The following is a 20,773-nucleotide window of genomic DNA, read 5'->3' as shown; positions in this document are numbered from 1 at the left end:
AAAACAAGGATTTTGATATAATCTGGCTTTTTAAACCATGAATGAGTTGTGTATATATGATAAAGAGAAAGCTCCTCCAAAGGGAACTTGTATGTATACTGAAAAAATGAAGCCATATCCACTTTAAGCTCCCTCACATGTTTTCTTCCAACCCAAGGGACAAACCTACTTCAGAGAATTCTCACAAAATGTGGTGAAAAACTCAAGGCAAATGTTCCAAAAGCCATGCTATCAACAATACTATATCCTATATAGCCTGCATTTCTAAATGAGTATGCTCGTGCTCGCCATTGTTAGCCGAAGATGCTTCGGGATTTTCCTTGTGATCATCATCGGTATGAGTAGAAGTGGTCATCTCTTGCGCTGGAGGAGGGTTTACGATGGTCATCTCCGAGAAAAGATCATCCGAGAGCCGGCCTTTCATCTCCCTGTGCTCCTGACACAAGGCGCACCAGTGCAAGCAGCAGTGCACGCAACATGCATTGCAAGGCGAGTCCTGCACTCACAGAAAATGTAAAAAACGGAGTAAAGACTCAAAGATATCAACATGTAGAAGTACCCTCTGCTTGGAACCACAAGGGGATTTGTCAACATGCCAGATTCAAACATTATCAAGTTTTTTGTGATGGGCAGTGCCTATCCTCCAAGTTTGTGAATCAACCATGGTATGTGTACACAGAATATTGGCTACCAAATCAGCCATCCATATAGAATACATATTGAAATACAAAATATACATTGAAAATGAGTTAAACAACACATGTATTTATATACAAATACATGGTAGCTGATTTTTGGTGTATACAACATTTTTTATTCTCCATTATTAATCGTAATTCTAAAGCAAGCAGAATACAGCAGCCATATTTCTCAGTAAATGGATATTTGTTATATGCCAGTTCAGCTTGGATTTCGACTAGTTTTACATAGTGACAAAGAATTACCTTCAAGTGATATTTCTTCTGCAAGGTTTGCCGAACTTGACCAGTGTAAATGCCACACATCCACCATGTAAAGAATAAACCCTCGCAAACAAGGAATACTGTCCCTGGATCAATACCAGGAACGAGGGAATTTGCAGCTAAAGTTGCTATGGCCAACGAAATGCCACCTTCAACAAAAATGGCATGACACAAGCATGGCCCAGTCCAAGGCGTGTCTTCCCTCAAGCTTTCTACATTGCGCCCAAATAACACACAAGGACAAAACAGCCCTGTCAAGCCTGCAATGAAGGTCGAAAGAATATAAACAGGAAGCAACTCTCCACTACAGTATGTCTAACCACGTCACTGCAAAGTACAAACTTCTACCATAACCATACATATCAATCCTTTGTGTTGAAAGAAGCATGGGCTGATCATAATTGATGAAACAAAGTATGACTGCGTTTTGCAAGAAGGACAACAAAGTGATCAAAGAAAGTGTTCGGTTAATTTTTATGTTACAATGATGCTGTCAAATGTCTATGCAACTCAGTTTCTGCCAACTAGTCAGTACTCAATGAATTCATGGTCATGGATCCACTCTAGCCTATATAGACTTAGTTTAGATTATATCAAACTGAAGGCAATTACAGCATAAAAAAAAATATTAACAGACTATTAACATTGACCATTAATGCATTACTTACAACTTTCCTTATCTTCAGTGCATCCAAAGATCCCAGTCGTCCAAGGTTCATCTGCCGGAGGCGAATAGCTTTCGGGTAGTGGCTGTCTACATTCAGGGCACTTGCGAACAGCCAACTGCACAATACCGAAAATCCATGACCAAAATATATATCTACATATTAGCAAACACACTAGTCGCCAAAAAAAAAATATATATATATATTAGCAAACACACTCAAAGCGCCCAAAGCAACGCCAACACAAGTTCTCAAACAGTTTCTTGCTGCTTCCACTTGGAAATCCCTAAAAATAGAGTGACATTTTCTTTAAAAAAAATAATACAGAAACATGATAACTAATCCTTCTGAGTCAAATCTAAAGCATTATCGTAAATCAGCCAGAAAATTCACCGTCCACAACAAGATAAACCCCACCCACATTCACATTTTGATAATCAACCTAATCACTGTAGAATTAGGTTTAGATTGCGAATAAGAAGTTGATACACCTCCAAATGTTTTCAAATCACGCTCCGCAACCGCAATTCAGCATCAATTGCAGCTGCACCAGATGCATTTATGATTTACCCATGATTTTCCAAAACTATAACTAGAACTGCAAAATTCAAAACCTTGATTTACACGATTTACCCCCTCTGGGAAGAAAATAACATAACAGAAACCCAATAATCAAGAAGGAAAATGCAACAATAGCAAATGTGAAAGAAATAACTGATTCAAAAGTAACATATAATGGAAAGGGGAAAGAAAAATTAAAATCTGAAATCTGACCTGAGGAACCTCAATTGGCTGATTGAGCTCGCCAGGAGTGATATCAACGAGAGGCCCATGATCTTTTCCCAGCTTCACATAACTCGATTGCTTCCTTTCCGCCATCAACTTATCTAACCTCACCCAAAAGAAAAAAGAAAATTGAGTGCGTTTGATGGCGAGAAAATGCAAGAAAATTGGAAAATGAAAAAAGAAAATGAGATAGATCTGAGGGATTGGGGAAACAAGGGAACCTTGTTAATCGAGAGCGAAGGAAGGGAATGAAGCAGCTTTTCTCTTGTTTTGTTTCAAGGCACTGCCTTTGACTTAACCGCCCTTATTGTTACGCCTCCTTCGTCCTTAGCTAAGAAGACTTTGCAGACTAGAAGACTTTGCAGTTTGGAGTATTATAGATTTTGTTTTCACTTTTTTTTTATCATAAAAAAAGAAGAAAATTTTTTTAAAAATTGCGCTTGTATTTTTTTTTATTTTGTAAAATAAAAAAAATTGTTTTTATTTTATATTTTTTTATTTTTCACAATTTAAAAGATAAATAATACTAAAAATAAAAAATAAAAGCACAAAAACACAAATTTTTAAAAAAGGAAATTGAGAATTTAATCAATTCGGCCAAGGCAATGTATAATTTATATGGATTTAATTTTAATACAGTGATAATATAAATGTCTAATAATGTATTGTTTCTTTTATTAAAGATAGGAGATTCGAACCCGCAACTTCTTAATTGAGTATGGAAACATTATGCCATTTGAGGTATAATTCATTGGCTAACAATATATTGTTGTGCTAATTAAAAATAAAAAATTTATTTTTATATTATTTAAATGTTTTATTTAACAACATTTTGATGAAAGAATTGTGTATGATATTTTACACGAATATATAAGTGTACCAAAAGTTCAAAATTAAAGTAAAGGTTTTTCTTTTTTAAAGTTAGAGTGAGGCTGGAATTCAAGATGTTTAGTTTATGATATTGTATATAAATATATATTATATTATATTTTATTTAGTATTAGTAATATATTTATAGTATATTTTAGTGTAAAGATATTAAATAGAATTATTAATTTAGTTTAAAAAGATAAAAAAATTAAATTTGTTATTACTCAAAAAAATTTTACTATATATCAAATAATGTGTTCATTTATTTTTATTTTATTGTAAAAATTATCTAGATCATAATACTAATAGTATATCATAGGGTTATTATTATTAATGTGTTAACTGAATTTTAATATTTATTATTTATATATTTAAAATAATGAGAATTGTTTATTTAATTTCATAATAAATGATATTTTTAAATTTAAATAATTTATTAATTAGTTTGTACTTATTATACCATATATTTAATAATTTATTGAAAAAATATTAATATAATAAATAAAAAATAAAAAAATATATTATTTAAAAAAAGACACAAATAAATTCCTAACCAATTTTAATTTAGAAATAATTAGGTCCCTGTCTATTTCTGAACCTGAGTATTTTTCGTTTAAAGTTGACGGAGAAATATCTGCAAAAACTATATTGTGTCACGAAAATAGTAGATAAAAATTAAAATGAATCGTTTTTATTTTGAGTGGTGGCATTATCATTATGATCAAGAGCCGGATTAATAGTTCACTCTTTTTATTTTTTTTATATAATGATGATACTATAGTCAATTCAATAGAAAATAGAAACCTTGACCAATGGCTAGCAAAACCCATTTTTAATTTATGTGGAAAGCGCCAGGATTTTGTTTCTGTCTAATGCAAAAGAATCGTGCATCTGTAGTTGACAATATTCCATGTAGGGATTCGTACAGAATATTTTTTTTTTTTTTTTTATGGGTTGGTAGAATATCTTTTACTTAAAAAATACGATTATTGTGTTTAATTGCCAAACAAATTTATTGTTTAAACTAGTACTTTGTTCAGACTTTAGAGTGTCCGTTTTAAAAGATTTTATCTTATGATTATTATCAGGCGATTAAAAAATTTTCGGCAAAGTTCTAAGTAAAATAAAGAATGCAGTATCTTCTTTAGAAAATTATCTACCATAAAAGGTATTATGAACTTTATTTTTTAAAAAATAAATATAAATCCAAAAAAATTGGTTAACTTGATTAATAAGTTATGGAAAAGTCTACGTTACCAACAGCATATCTGCCAACTTCTTATAATTGTGTTTTATAGAAGTGTGTTTGTGGATGTGTCTAATAATTAATATATTTTAAATACATATATAAAGAGACACATCCAGAAAATATATCTATAAAAACACTTCTATTAAACACAGCTATAAAAAAGACATTTTTATTAGACACATCCACGAACACACTTCCATAAAACATAATTATAATTAAGAGTTGGCAGAAGTTGGCAGATATGCTGTTGGTAACGTAGCGGAACCGATAAGTTATCTTCTTAAATTTTAATTATTATATACAACATAATAAAATAAAAAAATTTTAAAAATTTTTAAAACATTAATTCTAATAATTTTAACTGTCAATCTCAATTAAAATATATATATAATATATATTAATTAAAATAAATAATTTAAAATATCAAAATACTGTAAATTATCTTCTTAAATTTTAATTATTATATACAACATAATAAAATAAAAAATTTTTAAATATTTCTAGAACATTGATGTTTTAATAATTTTAACTGTCAATCTTAATTATAAAAAAAAATATATAATATATATTAGTTAAAATAAATAATTAAAATTATTAAAATATTGGTGTTTTAAGAACATTTGAAAATTTTCTAATAAAATAAAGAATTAAAATTTATTTATTTAGTAAAAAGTTCTTAATTAATAAAGAGTGTATTATTCATTATTTAATAGTGTGTGTTTAATGATGAGTCAAAGATTTTGTCTCATTTTCTATTAAGTATTTTGTAAGGGAAAAAAAAAGAGTATTTTTGAAAGAAATAAGTAATTAAAAAGCATACTTTTCATTGGTGCAAACAACGAAAACTGAACCATACATAACCTATCCCCCACCCCAACATCACTACCAAAAAAAAAAAAAAATTCATACAAAAACATAACATTATGCTTGGTGATTTTAGTAGTCACTAGTCAGGGGAACTTTTGCAGAGAATTGCATTGAAAACCAGTATAATAAAAGAGTAGAACAAAATTATGAACAAATTAAGATAAATAAACATCCATATTATTATTAAAACTTTGAAAAATTACAGTAAAACTGGGAAATATTCGTGTTTATGAAGGCCAATTTCTATACCAACCAGCCCAAGCAGAAACCAAACCACTAATACCAAGTGTGATTGTGTGATTACAAAATGGATTTGGTTCAATTTCAGCAACTGCTATGAACAAATCTGCAACATTTGCTGCCACTGCCATTAGCCTCATTACTCTGTCACCTTTTATCTTCTGAACCCTTTTCTTCAATTCTTCTACTTCTTCTTTTGATTCTTTATCATCATTCTTACTATTATCATTGCTGTTTCTTATTCTCCTCTTCAGCTTCATCTCTTCCTTCAAACCTTGTCTCATCAAAATGAAGTCACCAATGATGAAGAATATGTACCCTACTGATTCACCAAATGCTGAAATGAAACTCATCTTCTTTGCCAACTTTGCATCAATGGTTCCAATCCTTGAAAGCCAAAGAAAATGGTCAAAGAAGAAGTAAACCATCTCACCAGCATTTCCAAGAACTGCTAGTAGCCTTAGAGTGTTTGATGAACCTGGATTTCGCCGTAGAGCGTTGAAGCCGGTTAAGAACCTTCCGGTTCGAAAGGCTTTTCGGCTTAGTCCTGATGCAACTTCCCAGTTCTTGAACCTCTTAGCCATGTCAGAGTCTGTGGATTCAACATGGTAGTTTACAAGCTTTGAGACATATTGGAATGTCTTCACAAGCTTGTCTATGCCATCTCTCTTTGCTAGGAAGATCACAAGTTTGTCTACTGTGTCATTCATGGTTGGAGGACCAAAATGGTAATAGAAATGGTTTTAATCATAGATAACTGAATTGGTTTCTTCAAAGAGGGATAATAATATTTAGAGAAGTTTAATTTAACTAGAGTCACAGAAGCTGGTTTTGTTTTTGGATAAGAGATGCTTGTAGTTAGACCATTCATTTTTTTTGTGTCACTAGAATTTTGTTGCATATTTGAGGACTTGATTTTGTTGTTATCTGCTGCTTAATGGTGCGTGTAAAGCTGGGATTCAATTTTTTTGTATTTGTCATTATTCAAAGAAAAAGATAGTAAATTCGAGCACCAATTCTAGATATAAAAGATAAAACTAACTTTTTAGTATTGAAGATTCAGTTTGTTCAACAAAACTATCTGAAATGAATAATTTATTGGGTAGTTTTACTAAACATTTTAAGTAATTAATTTTGTCAAACTAAGTCAATCTTTGCTGTATATCAAATTCAAATTAATTTTTATGTTTTTTTCCAAACTTTGGAATGAGGCTCAAATTCGCAACTTCTAGGTGAATATGAAGAGATTATGCCATTTGAGTTATAACTCATTGACAAATTAATTTATATTTTTAATGGTTAGAAATGCATAATTAAAAATAATACTTTAGTCACACCTAAATGATAGTTTATATTTTTTTCACCCAAAAAAAAAACGGTTACACCTAAAAAGATAAAGCTTTTATTTGGTTTAGAATAATAGAGTACAAGCTTCTAATTTTGTAAGGAATTCAGGAAAATATTTGCTTGTCCCTTAATCCGTAATTAATGTAAATTTTAACCCTCTTTAGTGAGGTTGTACTTTTTCCAGGCTTGCCTTAGCAAAAACTTAAATTTAATAACACACAAGTCAAGAAACAATGATTTTACTTTCATTGCTGCTCATAGTCATAGAGTAGTTTAAATTTCATTTTTATTTTTTACCCAACTAATTAAAATTTAGGAAACTATGAAATCATTAGACATTCAAGTGTGACGGAAGGTAACAGAATATAATCTAAGTTGTGAGATTCTAAGAAAAGGGAAGAAAAGCTTGCATCGCTTCCAAAATGCCAGTTTTATTAGCTTGAATATTACAATTATTCAAGACTGAAGAATGTACCAAAGTAACAACAAATTTGGACATTATATTCAGATTATTCTCCAGATAAGCCTTATTTTCGACTTGCTCCCGTTCTTCCAACAAGAGGCATCATACATCCCAATCCCATCTCATTGATAGTTTTCCATGCAAATGGCTACATAGAAAATCCAAAAATTAAAACAAAAAAAATCATGTGTTTCCGGTTCTACGAATCTTCAACTGAAGCGGCTCCCCGGCAAATCTTCAACAGAAGCATTATTTCTAACAAGGTTGTAGTCTAACAACCTAATTGATTCTATGCCAGATCCAACAACCTAATGGATTCCATACCAGATCCAAATTCGTCAAAATAGCTTCTTAATTGTACAACTACAACAACATAGATTTTCCTATTAAGTCAAATTGGATACAGGATAAGTCATTGCATCTTATGGTAAATCATTAGGATCAACTACTTATGGTGTACCAAAAACTTATATTTTCTCCATAGGCCAAGCTTGGACCATTATAGGCTCAGCATAGTGAAGGTTATCAATTTGCACTATGGCATATTTTCTTTTTATATATATATATATATAATAATTCAACTTTAAAAATATTTTTTTTCCCCAATAATTTACTTAATTAACATGTACTAAAAGTAAAATTACATTGTGAAATAAGATTTGAAATTAGAGTGCTTTAAAATGAGTTAACACCCAAAAGAAAAATCTTTAACTTTCACAATTAGTTTTGATATTGTTTTTCCTCTTAAAGGCCAATTTGGCTAAATCAAACCAAGTTTAGCAAAAAATCAGCTTTTGCTTCAACTCTATCAACATAGCCTACCTATTCAGCACCTCCAGCAATAGGAAACTCATCTACAATGATACCAGGGGTTTAGGGAATATAGAGTTAATTTATGTTATCATGACAGATATATTATAAATAGGACACCATGGATTTGGGAGATTACTAACAACAGATTCGGTATGTTACCCATATCTTCTAAACTGGTGCCTTTGGTATGTAGCTCAATGTCAAATGCATGTCAACAAGCAGCATTTTTAAACCCTGTGCTGGTTTATATCAACTTAAGAAGCAAAGTAATGAAACAAAAGGATTACGGGAAACCAAACATGATTTCTACTATGAACAAATATCATATTTTTCTCAGGATATAAGATTCACAGGTTACCTCAAAACATGAGAAAACCATCCCCCTCAGCAGCAATGACAACCATGCATGTAATTTTGTGTCTGACATCTTAAACCGATCAAATGACTTCTAGAAAATGCGAGTAAAGAAAGACTGGACTACACTTTCAGAGATCAGTCATGCAAGAGGAAAAAATTACAACAGTAAAATACCTACCTCAACCCTTTTTTCTCCATAAATAATATTGATGGAAGGGAGATTGTATAGTCTCAACAAAGCTCTGACATAAGAAACAAAATAAATTCACCCTTGATGATGAGAAAACTCAGGACTCCAAAACACATATTTATCTAAGTCTTGGGATATTAAGATCTACCTCTTTTTAATTCAAATTCCGACATCTATCAAGAAATTCCCCAAATTTGAGAAACCAGATTTCAGGAGTGCCGCCTGTAGTTGTGCCTAACGGGGGAGCGTGACCTGCTTTTGTTGTGGTACCTGTCTCTGCCTCCATTTCTTCCATTCCTCAACCTAGAATCCATGCCCCTTCCCCCATCTCGATTACCTCTACCATCCAGCTCCCGAGACCTTTCACGATCTAGGTCTCTATCTCTGTACCTATCCCTGTCCCTATCTCGATCTTTATCCCGATGCCTGTCCCTATCACTTGAATCACTTCGTCGTCTTCTCTCATGATCCTTCTCCCTCTGTTTCCTTCGCTCTTCTGCCTCTTTTTCCCGGGCTAATCTTTCTTCTTCAACAGCCTTCTCTTTGGCAGCCTGAATTATGATATCAATATATAAACATAAAAAACATTTCATGTATTTTAATTAGAATATGAGTTTAGACAACAAAATTGACCTTGTATTCGGATATGAAATCGCGAACCATGCCATAACCAACATGTTGCTTCCCAGTAATATGGGACTGAGTCCTTTCTGCAGCATCATTTGCCACAAGAAAAGAACCACATATCTCACATAGTGCCATCTTCTTCTCCTGACCAAGCATCAACACCTTATCATTTTGAGGCTGTGTTAATGCCGTTTTCTCAACATTGAGTGCATCCACCTATAACAGACAATTAAAAGCAATGTGAAGCTCAAAGTGAAAGTTGTTGAGATCCTCCCAAGATAAATATTTATAAGTGCTCTTATGCAATAGAGACCATCGAAACTTAAAAAAAAAAGATCAATAGTAAATGCATGCAAAGAAAGGTGTTGAATCATATTCAGTACCTTCCTCATAAGAGCTTCAGCTTCATCAACCTTCCCAGCTTCACCTAAAGATTCAACTTGTTCCAGAAGATTCTTTATCTTCTCCTCCAGCACGGATAGCTGTTCAGACTTTTCAGTTGTCAATGGAGGCGCTGGTGCTGGCTCCACCTCTTGAGCAAGACGTTCTCGCCCACGTCTTACTCTTCTATCCAAGTCCATTACCTGTAATTATAAAAATTGAAATTATTCATTAACATATAGAAGAGAATAAACTTAATTGACTGTCAGCAAACATGTAGGTAGCTTACCAATTTCTCACAGAACTGAGCAAGGTCAGCTTCAAATTTGGGTACGAATGCATCATGTCTTGGGGAATTCTCAAAGCTGATGAGAATCAAGTCAACAATGTTTAACATCAGAGACACAATGATTTTCTTACATATTCATTTAGGAAATAATGACAGCAAGAGGATTCATAGTATGCAGTCCACTATTAGAAATTTGACACGGTTCCTTAACAAAACACAAAACCTTATATGAATAGAATAGATCTACTTGTTCACCTTTCTTTCAACTTCGGATCATGTATTCTTGGGCAAGGTCCTGCAGCAATTTTATGCAAATATAAATAAAAATCAAATAAGTAATAAATAAAATATTACGAGCAAATAAAATCCATAAAGAAAGGGCACAACAGCGCACAAGGATCCTGCTTGATGGGCTCAAGGGAGAATGTACACAGCTTTATATTTAAAATCAAACTATTTGCACTAAGGCTCACCCACCCTCTTGTAAAATTGAGAACGTTCCTATAAATAAACTTCTAAAGAATTAATTAACTAACCTCATATAAAGCTAATTATGATGCAAAGCATAACATTACAAAATCAAGTCATTACTTCTTTACCTTTATTAACTAGGATTTCATTCAAGTGTGCCCTTAGGATGACAGATATGAAGATATAAGAATATAAACAAAGTTTCTAAAATTTCTTCACAAGAGAGCAACAATCTAGATTACAACAAATAACTCAAATTTCATCATCTGTCATAGAATCCATTAGTTATGGTCAACTCTCATCAATTCTCAATTCTCAGCAAGAAGCAACATAATCAACAAATAAAACTCACCAAGATCGCTGCGAGTGTTGACAAAGAGATCGTGAGGGCAAAACCGCACCATGTAGAATCCACACACTTCCTTATCGTCCCACGTCACTTCTTTGTATCCTTTCCTCTCTTCCTCCGTCAAGTTGCGAGCTTTTTCCACACAGGAACAAGAAACACACACCAAATTCATCAACTTGGAAGCATCAAATATCGAATTTTTATTTTCCTCAGTTTAGAAACAACGAGGAAGTAAATGTTTTGGGGAATGAGAGAATGGAAGAAGTACCTGAACCCATGAGTTCGTCAAGAAGAGCTCTCTGAGCATCCATGGCTGCAAGATGAGTGAGAAAGTGGCGATTGGGAAACCCTAATCCGAATCCCAAACGAAGGATGACTCTCTGTAGATGAGCAGAGAAAGATTGGCCGATTGGGGAAATTGTTAGGGTTGGCAAAAGACTGATTACGTAAAGACAAGTTAAAGAACCAAGACTCATGGGTACGTTATTCTAGTATTTTACTGGGCACGTAAATAATATATATATATTTTTTAGCAAAAACTAAAAAAAAATTATGAGAGGAGGATAAAAATTGAAAACAGAATTTTGATTTAAATGAAATATACAAAATACTAATTAGTAAACTGTATATTTTATGGGCCAATAAATTATAATTTAAATAATATAGTCGCGAGTTCGAACCTTCTTATTTTTAGAAAAAAAAAGGTAAATTTTATGGTAAAAATAATACTTTTTACTGTAAAATTTTAAATTTTTTTTAACAAAATTTATCATTTTAATAACTTGAAGATATCACTATAAATACTTTGACCTGAATAGACAAAATAAAATAAATGATAACAAATGCTTATTTAAAATCTTTTTTTGGTATCAACCCGAAAAAAAAAAGTTTTTTTAGTAAAAATGAGAAACAAACCTAAATTCTTTATTTACTTTCAAAATCTTATAAAAACACTAAAGATTAGAATCAGAATATTGTTTAAACACACCATTAAAGAATTATCTTGTATTATCATGTTTTTTTTTTTTTTTTTTTTTTTGCAAATATCATAGTATATATTATTTTCAATGTCCACCTATGCATCCAAGTTTTGTTTACAATCAAATTTAATTGAGTTAGTCTAAATCTAACAAAAACTATTTTAATTACATGCAGCGTGTGTGCGCTTCACTAACGTAAATTAAACATCCGCTTCATAGACATTTTGCGTGCTGTGCTCAAAGAATATGAAAAACGGCTCCAACCTTCGTGCCTTTTCCTCAATCTTCTATTGGTGCTATTATTACGTTGCTGCATTTTGTTTTTGTTTTTTCTTTTCCTCCTCTTTTTTCATGTTATTGCAGTTACTTATTTTTTTTTCTTTTTTATTTTTTCTTCTCTTTTTTTTGGTTTTATTTTTCTTAAAAGAGTAAAACAAAAAGAATTATAATAAAATAAAATAAGAAGAAGATGAAAAAGAATAGAAAAATGAAGTAGAAGATGAGGAGAAAGAGGAAGAAAAATTTTGAATCGTGCCGAATTTATTAGAAAGATAACATTAAATTTCTTAACAATAGCATATATTTTGCTACAAAAGTCTAAAATTGTCTTCTTTAATGTCACATTTTTTTCTTCTTTTTATTCTTCCTTTTTTTTTTCTTTTTTTTTTTCTGTTGCTCTTACTTCATCTTTTAGTAGCATTGCTTTTTATATTAAACTTATGAACATATTTGTACTGTATTACAATCTTATTTAGTTGAATAAATATAGGTTTACACTTATTGGATTGAATTCTTAGCGAAAATGAATCGAAATTTATTTTTTTTTCTTTTCTTTTTCTTGGTTTTATTCCTCTCAAGAAAGTAAAACAAGAATAATTATGAAAAAATAAAATGAAAAGCAGAAAATGAAGGAAAAAAAAAAAGATGAAAAAGAAGAAGATGACAAAATAGAAGATAAGAGAAGGAAGAGGATAAGAGAAGGAAGAGGAAGAAGAATTTTGAATTGTGTGCATCTTATTTAAATCCAAAATGTATCGAAATTTCTTAATGATGACGACACACAAACAAACTCATACCAAAATGCACCGAAATTATTACGATACACAAACAAACTCTGTTCAAAATAAATACAGACCAAGTGCACGTTATTTAAATTCAAAATGCACCAAAATTACTTAATGATGATGACACACAAACAAATTCGGTTCAAAACAAACCTTATTTCAATCCAAAATGTACTGAAATTATTTAATAATGACGACGCACAAGCAAATTCCTCCTCCTCCTCCGTCTTCTTCTCCATCATTATCATCTTTTTCTTTTCTTGTTCATTTTCTCCTTATTTTACTTTCTCATGATTCTTCTTCTTGTTTTATTTTCTTAACAACAATAAAAATAAGAAAAAATCAAATAAAGAAGAAGAAGAAGAAACACATAATACTGCAAAATCACTCGAAAGAGGAAGAGAAAAAGAAAAAAAATACAATAATGAATAGCAACAATAAAAGAACGACGATGAGAAAAAAACACGAGATAACGATAACAATAACAATAATAACGATGATGATGATGATAATGGTGGTGGTGGAGGTGGAGGAGGAAGTAGTGATGACCACAATAACAAAAGAAAAAGATGCCGAAGGAGGAGGAAGAGAATGTGCGTGACAAGGGTGAAGAAGAAGAAGAAGAGCGACAACCGACAGGAGGTGAAGAACGTGCGCGCGTGAATTTTGAAACACTTGGTTGGACTTGGTTAAGTATTTTGTTTGGTTGTAGAACTTTCTTGTTATCTTTTAGTATCTATTTAGCAGTAATTCATTCGTAACGTTTTAAAAAAAATTTTCCTCGCTATTTTATTACAGAAATTTTGAATAATTTGGAATCATGCTCCTTAGTCTTATGCTTTTAAGACATTAACGTTCATTCCAAACATATGTAAATGGTAAATACTATTACAATCTACCCCAACGTTGTATAAATATCATACACCACGGCTCCATCCTAAGCAGATAGCTTTTAACATGTTACCCAAAGTTTAGATCCATGATAAACCTAATGAATGTTAGTTCTTATATTTTATTTATAAATATTGCATTTCAAACTTTTGCATATAAATTATTCTGGTTCCACAATATCAGGATTGAAAGAAAGGGATTGCATATCCAGATATTGAGTTGGTTTATAAAATGAGGGGATTGAAAGAAGGGATTTGATGAAGCCATATAAAGCTTTAGTTGAGGTGGTGAAGTTGATTGCCTCGCAATGTGTATTTTGTGTAAATGAACAAAAACAGTAACGGAATCGGTTACATCCTCAGATTAGCATCGAGCACAAACGCGTTACTAAAAAAGCAATGATATACATTATTTGCTGAAAGACTAATCTTTTTTTCCAATATACACTATAACCATTATGCAGATTGTAAGCTTTATCTGACTAGTTACTAATTCAATATGCAAGTAGAGTCACATGCTCACCCTAAAACTAAAAAAGAATGCTAATAGTAGGTATTGCCGAAGTAAAAGAATGTTCTCTGCAAATCAAGAATACATTTCAAAAAGAAGAGGAGGGGGTGCAACTCAACTACATAAGGTTTGCAAGCAAACACTCATGAATCTAAATTCACTCGCCGCATCTTGCACACAAGGTTTGCTGTTGGCATATCTACTGAATCTGACTTGAGAAGATCTTTTAACTGGTCCCTTGACGCAGAGAGACAACTTTGGAATGTGGCCAAAACAGCGGGGATTGGCATCGACAAAGCGGATAGCACATTACTAAGATACTCAATATCAACTGACAGCTGTTGCGCTCCACGATCCGAAATGTGCTGAATCCCACGCAATTGCTCTATGTACAGTGCTGTTGCCCCTTCTGCGACCTAATAATATTTTAGTCCAAAAAAAAAAGTAGGTCATTATCTGTTTTTCATATGAAAAGAGGACGAATAGCCTGAGAAAGACATGATAATTGCAATAATTTCAAATAATCTGTATATTTGTGTTGTTTGCAACGGCAAAGAGGTAAACTTTAAAACCTAGTCATATCTTTCTAACTTTAGGGAATAAATTCAACTGCATTGCCAGAAAGGGAAGTTTTTACTCAAAAGAGGTGTTCTAAGCTAGTTGAGAGGCCAATTGAGTCAAGACTTGTATATCTAGGCAGAAGCTGAATTAAATGTGTTAATCAAGAATATTAACCTCAAACTGAAGCATCCACAAAACTGTAGGAAGAAATGCCACTCCTTATCCTATATTAAACAAAAGGGAAAATTGATTCTTCCTAACTTTTAAGCATCCATCAAAGTATGAGTTATACCTTGAACATCCATTCAGTTGCAAAGAACTGAGCTTCATCATTGTTTTCACTGCTAGAGATTCCCTCAGCAAGTGGCTCCAATTGTTGGGGTAGAGTAAGAAGGTATTCACCAACACTGGTCACATAGGACTGTGGATATGCACTGAAGGTAGGAAGATGAAAAGCACTTTGCTCCTCTACTGATGACCAAATTGGCAATCGGGACACATCACTGAGGCGTTGCCGTACTTTAGATATGAGGACGTCGTATACAAGTTCATTCACTGTATCAGCAAATGCTGCAACTCTTTGAGATGCATGAGGAAGTGCATGAAATCGGGGATCTTTAGACTGCAAAAACCAGAGATATTTTTACATAATGACAGAGACCAACAGAAGAAGTATATAAACTGAGAAGACAAAGTACGTAGGCGCATAGCAAAAGAATACCAACACAACTAAAAACAGATGAACTTAGAAACAAATTCACATTCATTGATTTTAACCTTTTTTGGATAAAATGGGGGTGAATTTGAAATTTTCAAGAATAACATTTTTAGTAATTGTTGTAGAACGCTCAAGTCAAATGAAAGAAAATCATTTTCTTTTTCCTTTTAGGTTCTCTTCTTCAGACAAATCAATTCATAGGCATAGAGGGGTGGAAACTCTGCACATAACAGAGGAAATAGAGATTAATGAGCCTGGGCAAAGGCACCAATTCCACATGAACATTGCCTAAACCTTGAGTCTCCTGTTGATATGTTTTCGTCAAATTATATATTTACCAATGTCAATAATTAGCATTTTTGTTGGAGGTAAACTATATTGGGGAAATTGAATCACTGCTACATTAAAGCACGCTGCTAGGGGATTTTAATGTGGACTGGAGAAGAATGTGTTAGAAGGGCAAGTGTGGAATTAGGCAGTATATTTCGAGGCTCCTCCAGATCTAGATATTGAAATTGAATCCCATATCCTTTTGTATCTATTTCTAAACCAAAACATATACTTAAGAAAATGAGATTGCAATAAAGTTAGTCTTATTTATACCTGATTCAAAAGGTTAAGGAGTTTCCTAGCCTTTTCCGGCACATCAACAAGCCGCAGAGCTGCCATATCCAAGGCAGCCCTTCCACCAAAATATGGCTCCCCATCTTCATTACTACTTCTTATTGTCTGGTTTTGGTCTAAACTTGAACCAAATACTGAAAAGGATAGACTCGTGCTCAATCTAGCAAGTGTAGCTCTCAAAGATGCTTCAAATACAGAAGACCTGCTTGTCAAACTATCTGCAACTGTCAGGATTTGCAATGCCCCTTGAACTATGGACCACTCCTCTTCATTTGAGATCAAATCAACTCTTCGAGCATTTGGGTTTCCATCCTTCTTCTCCGTTTCCTTCTTTATTGTACCATCACTACCATAATCGACACCACATACAGTTCTTAGTGACTTGAGAGTGTCTTGCAGAGTAGCAATGTACTGTAACATTATGTCATCAAGAGCAAGAATTAGCTCATCTGCCTCAGAACCTCCAGTGAAGTTGATGCATCTCTCCACAGCTGCTTCAAGAAGTATAATAACTTGCGGAATAGACTCCTCCATCCTGCGAACTGTTTCGCTGAGTTCTACTCCTTGGGCTCCCACACCTCGAATAACAGCTCCTCTTAAATCTACTCCTCCAATCTCTGAGGAAAGGATGGCACGCTCCATTTGTCCATACCTGTAAGATATGCCCATAAATAATGATAAAGTAATTAAAGGAATAATTCAAAGAATTGGAGAAAAAATTTATGTGTACAATGAGCCAAAAGATCAGTAAGGACGCCCCACTATTCATTTAGATTTACTTTTCTATGCCTCTTTTGTTTTTCTATGTTTTGAGGAACAAATCTGAGAAATATGTTAATACTCTTTCTCAGGCCCCTCTAATTTGTCAATAATAATGAGGCCACTACCAAAGCACTAGCAAACAAACTTCATTTATCAAAATTTCAATTATGCCTTTCTTATTATACATTAAAGAAAAAAAAAATACCTCTGTTTAAATGATTCATATGGCAAGTACACAGCTTTCAGGACATCTATTAAAACTCGGACATCAGAATCCGAAAATAAGTGTTGAATATTCCTTGCAAATGTACCCGTCATGTTGTGTAATTCAATCAATGCCTCTAGATGCTTAGTCTGAATCTTAATGCCCTTTTGCATATCTCCAGATAATATATCCAATAAGCCTGCAAGGATTAAAGAGTTGAAATGTCAGTTTGTATAAATTATACCAGTTTTCTCAGACAGCAAATTGTGTAAAACATCTAAGAACAACCTTTAGCAAGTGCTTTCGTTTCAGGAACAGCATCTCCAATGGCAACATTGATATGAGATACGAAACTGGAACCTATAGACATCATAGTCTCACTTAGTAGCCTTGGGACTAGAGTTTTATAATCTTCTGGAAAAGCAATCATACACCTGCAAGCAATAGTTAGTACTTAGTACCATTTTATTCTTGCTATTTTTTAAATAGAAAGATATGGTGAAAGAAAATCCAATAGCATCAAGGTTTGAGTATGATTTTATTCTTAATCTAATCCAGTTTGCTTTAAGAACTTAAAAAGTAAATGGCCAAAATTAACATATGACTGAGATGTTAACCCAAAAAGTACTTAATATTATTAGTAGCATTCCAACTATTTGCTTTATGGGTAAAAATTATCTCTAAAAACAATACCATTTCCATTCTTGTTCAAGATAAAGTAATAGTTCATCATAAAAGTTTGGCAACCAACTGGAGAACGATATTGTTGGCAAAGCTGACTGAAAATCACCACTACTTGATATCCTCTCCATTTCGTTCTTCTCATTTGCAGACTTATTGGCTCGGTCTTTTGAGTCAAAATCTTCCCAGAGCTTCTTTATTGGTTTTAAGTGAACCTTTGTGTATTGCGATTCTAAAGACTTAAATCTCCCAATTCTGATTAGAATTTCCCGCAAATCTTGGGCAGCATCAACCTGATTGACAATGATACAATCTAAAGTTACTACAGATTATATTTATAAGGCATAAGTGCATGGTTTCACAAAAATAAAATTAATAATAACCTTGCGATTCGATAATGCATCAGTAAGGCGGGGCTGCACCATCATGTCTAGCCTATCTTCCAAGACTTCAAGTTGCTTTCTTATGTTGGCAAATTCAGCAACCTACATACAAGAAGTGATGGTAAGTCAAAAACAACCCCCACAACATCTTCTGATAAAAATCAAATCACATGCACATAAAACATAACCAATGTGGAAATCAGTACCTCCCCAACAGCAGACAAGCAATGTCTCATATTAGCCAGAGTTTCTGCAGCATGAGGGAGATCACCACTAGCAAATACATCCTCCACAGTCGAACTTAATTGAGTTAATCCAGCAGCATCCTGTCATTACAATGCAATTAAAGATAGTTTGCTTTGTTATCTCATTGAGCTACATCAATGTGAACTTTTGACTCAAAATATGAAAATTAACAATCTTTACCTGCAATGTCTCATAAGCAGCTTCCATCCTCTGCTTGACATTGTCAACTTTAGCAAGGGCTGCTATAGATTCAGCGGACAATCCCTCTGCCTATAAGAAATAAAAAAGTTGAGCATGAGGAAAAGGTCAGGGTGGGTCTTCAGACGTATATAAATCGAACATTTCAACCATGAGTCAGCAGGAAGATTAAAAAGAACTCTTAGAATTAGAATGAAAAAGAAAGCACAGAACTAAAATAAAAGTGACATCAATGCAACAAAACTAACAATCCCATTGAGCTGATATAGAACCCGAATTTGAAACATGTGTTGCCTAAGCACCACGAAACCAAAGTAACAACTCTATTCCACGGAAAAGGAAAAAAAGAGAGGGAGGGGGGGGGGTGCGATGAAAACTACAAGAAGTGTTATCTTAAACAAATATAAAGCAGCATAGAGTAAGCTTATAGCAACTATATTCAGAAAAAGGAATACACGGTTTCCCCTTAATGCATTCACATAACCAATCCAACACAAGCTTGCTCCGAGTTAGCCAGTTAGATCTCAGTGCAAATATTATGGTGCATAGTTCGTTACAAGTAACCACGTTTAAAGATCTATAACTTAGCACAACAAAATTCAAAATTAGATTAACAAATAACACTATGCATTGACTATAATCAACAATTCATTCTTCAGCACGAGAGATTGGAAAAGCTCAAAGCAAGACAAATATGAAATTCCCGATTTGATCTCAAATCTAGGCATAGCGAATCGCACATTATAGCAGACACACGTACCTTCTTGAGCTTCTGGAGGATGGCGGAGACGGCGGAGCGGAGAGAAACGGCATCGTCACGGAGTCGGATGACGTCACGGGTGGCGCGGGGGACTCGGAGGAGAGCGCCGGCGCTCTGTTCCTCGAGGGAGGCGGCGATCTCCTCGGAGACCATCTGGATTTTCATCTCCATGTCGACAAAGTGCTTGTCGACTGGCTCCTGCTGGTGACGGCTCTGGCAAGCGGCGTTGATCCATTTCTTAGAGTCGAAGTTCTCGCTTGAGAACGGACCCAAATCCAGCATCATCCTTTTCTCCTGGAAACACGAACGAGTTCACTCACTGAGCTGAAGATTGCGTTGGTAGATCCATGAACTATGTGTGGTTATGGAGGTTATGTTGTGTGCAGGAGTGGAAATGGGTAAAGTCGAGCCGTTTTTAACTGTTTTTAACGAGGCTGGCTTATATCCAGGATGTTTGGATACGGTTAGGATTATTTCTATGAAAATTTAATTTAATTTTAGGGTTGAAAATAATTAAATTACTTTAAATAGAATTTAATTTAATTTTATTATTTTTTTAAGTAATGTTGTGTCAATTATAACTGTTTAATTTATGGTTTGCATTGACTTGTGCCTTATCTCAGCTTTGTATCTGTCCTCTTCTATTGTATCCAGTTCTGCTTGTCTGATGGTATCATTGTTGGTTGTTGATATGTGTGCTGCTCTTCCTGATGCGAGAGCAATCTCGACTGGGATCATTGCATCGGCGCCATAGATAAGTCGGTAAGGGGTCTCTTTAGTGGTTGTTTGTTTTGTTGTATTGTAACTCCACATTATTTTTGGTATTAGTTCTGCCCATTCTCCCTTAGCGTCGCCGAACTTTTTTTTAAGTGCAATAAGAATTACTTTGTTGGCTGCCTCGGCGAGTCCGTTTGTTTGCGGGTGTTCTACTGATGAAAAATGATGTTTAATTTTGAAACCCTGCAAGAATTCTGCCAGGCTTTGATCGGTAAACTGTCGACTATTGTCAGTTATGATAGCATGTGGTATACCAAAACGGCAAATAATGTTCTTCCAAATAAAAGCTCGGACCTTTTCAACCCTTATTTTTGCTAAAGGTATGCCTTCTATCCATTTTGAAAAATAGTCAATTGCTACAAGTAAATATTTTACCTGCCCAAGGGCTTTAGGAAAAGGGCCGAGAATATCTAGCCCCCATTTGTGAAATGGTCAGCTTACCTCCGAGGTGTGTAGGTTCTCGGCCGGGTTGTGTATTAGTGGTGCG

General features: G+C 33.5%; 4 protein-coding genes across 6 annotated transcripts; all 4 read right to left on the bottom strand.

Annotated features, from left to right (window-relative positions):
* On the bottom strand, positions 1–2,789 carry LOC107629641 (cell number regulator 6). The gene is made up of 5 exons (XM_016332475.3): positions 2,635–2,789; positions 2,402–2,514; positions 1,631–1,745; positions 945–1,222; positions 1–496 (listed from the first exon to the last, which is right to left on the bottom strand). The coding sequence occupies exons 2-5, from the start codon at positions 2,504–2,506 to the stop codon at positions 248–250; spliced, it is 747 nt and encodes a 248-aa protein (XP_016187961.1). The 5' UTR covers positions 2,507–2,514; positions 2,635–2,789; the 3' UTR covers positions 1–247.
* Positions 2,790–5,560: 2,771 nt separating this feature from the next.
* On the bottom strand, positions 5,561–6,490 carry PEX11B (peroxin 11B). The gene has a single exon (XM_016332477.3). The coding sequence runs from the start codon at positions 6,347–6,349 to the stop codon at positions 5,627–5,629; it is 723 nt and encodes a 240-aa protein (XP_016187963.1). The 5' UTR covers positions 6,350–6,490; the 3' UTR covers positions 5,561–5,626.
* Positions 6,491–7,397: 907 nt separating this feature from the next.
* On the bottom strand, positions 7,398–11,433 carry LOC107629640 (LUC7 N terminus domain-containing protein). 3 transcript variants are annotated; one of them, XR_002358837.2, is made up of 9 exons: positions 11,195–11,413; positions 10,930–11,058; positions 10,362–10,401; positions 10,107–10,182; positions 9,820–10,020; positions 9,443–9,652; positions 8,958–9,360; positions 8,798–8,861; positions 7,398–7,597 (listed from the first exon to the last, which is right to left on the bottom strand). XR_002358837.2 is itself a non-coding variant. In XM_016332474.3 (7 exons), exons 1-7 carry the CDS (start codon positions 11,400–11,402, stop codon positions 9,019–9,021), a joined length of 1,206 nt encoding a protein of 401 aa, XP_016187960.2. In that variant the 5' UTR covers positions 11,403–11,431; the 3' UTR covers positions 8,566–9,018. The 3 variants fall into 3 exon arrangements, 1 of the variants encoding a protein (XP_016187960.2); XR_001618002.3 differs by lacking the exon at positions 7,398–7,597 and having other exon boundaries at positions 8,566–8,861; positions 11,195–11,433; XM_016332474.3 differs by lacking the exon at positions 7,398–7,597 and having other exon boundaries at positions 8,566–9,360; positions 11,195–11,431.
* Positions 11,434–14,245: 2,812 nt separating this feature from the next.
* Positions 14,246–19,975, bottom strand: EYE (conserved oligomeric Golgi complex component-related / COG complex component-like protein). The gene is made up of 10 exons (XM_016332473.3): positions 19,510–19,975; positions 18,732–18,821; positions 18,512–18,631; positions 18,306–18,407; positions 17,935–18,215; positions 17,530–17,675; positions 17,242–17,440; positions 16,254–16,926; positions 15,225–15,554; positions 14,246–14,787 (listed from the first exon to the last, which is right to left on the bottom strand). Exons 1-10 carry the CDS (start codon positions 19,792–19,794, stop codon positions 14,515–14,517), a joined length of 2,499 nt encoding a protein of 832 aa, XP_016187959.1. The 5' UTR covers positions 19,795–19,975; the 3' UTR covers positions 14,246–14,514.
* Between the last annotated feature and the right edge of the window lie 798 nt (positions 19,976–20,773).

This window comes from Arachis ipaensis, chromosome B3, assembly GCF_059453495.1.
Source record: "Arachis ipaensis isolate K30076 ecotype BB chromosome B3, ASM5945349v1, whole genome shotgun sequence".
In the NCBI taxonomy this organism is placed as follows: Eukaryota; Viridiplantae; Streptophyta; class Magnoliopsida; order Fabales; family Fabaceae; genus Arachis; species Arachis ipaensis.
This window is presented reverse-complemented; position numbering and strand designations above follow the sequence as displayed.

What these genes read in the sequence shown, in the direction of transcription:
- LOC107629640 (XM_016332474.3), bottom strand. Translation starts at nt 11,402, where the DNA reads ATGAGTCTTGGTTCTTTAACTTGTCTTTACGTAATCAGTCTTTTGCCA. An exon ending in TGACGAACTCATGGGTTCAG is followed by an intron (nt 11,059 to 11,194) that starts GTACTTCTTCCA and finishes GTGTGGAAAAAG; the next exon opens with CTCGCAACTTGACGGAGGAA. An exon ending in CAACACTCGCAGCGATCTTG is followed by an intron (nt 10,402 to 10,929) that starts GTGAGTTTTATT and finishes AAATTGCTGCAG; the next exon opens with GACCTTGCCCAAGAATACAT.
- EYE (XM_016332473.3), bottom strand. Translation starts at nt 19,794, where the DNA reads ATGATGCTGGATTTGGGTCCGTTCTCAAGCGAGAACTTCGACTCTAAG. An exon ending in CTGCTTATGAGACATTGCAG is followed by an intron (nt 18,632 to 18,731) that starts GTAAAGATTGTT and finishes TTGTAATGACAG; the next exon opens with GATGCTGCTGGATTAACTCA. An exon ending in CAACTGAATGGATGTTCAAG is followed by an intron (nt 14,788 to 15,224) that starts GTATAACTCATA and finishes AAATATTATTAG; the next exon opens with GTCGCAGAAGGGGCAACAGC.
- PEX11B (XM_016332477.3), bottom strand. Translation starts at nt 6,349, where the DNA reads ATGAATGACACAGTAGACAAACTTGTGATCTTCCTAGCAAAGAGAGAT.
- LOC107629641 (XM_016332475.3), bottom strand. Translation starts at nt 2,506, where the DNA reads ATGGCGGAAAGGAAGCAATCGAGTTATGTGAAGCTGGGAAAAGATCAT. An exon ending in AGCCAATTGAGGTTCCTCAG is followed by an intron (nt 1,746 to 2,401) that starts GTCAGATTTCAG and finishes GGTATTGTGCAG; the next exon opens with TTGGCTGTTCGCAAGTGCCC. An exon ending in CACTGAAGATAAGGAAAGTT is followed by an intron (nt 1,223 to 1,630) that starts GTAAGTAATGCA and finishes CCTTCATTGCAG; the next exon opens with GCTTGACAGGGCTGTTTTGT.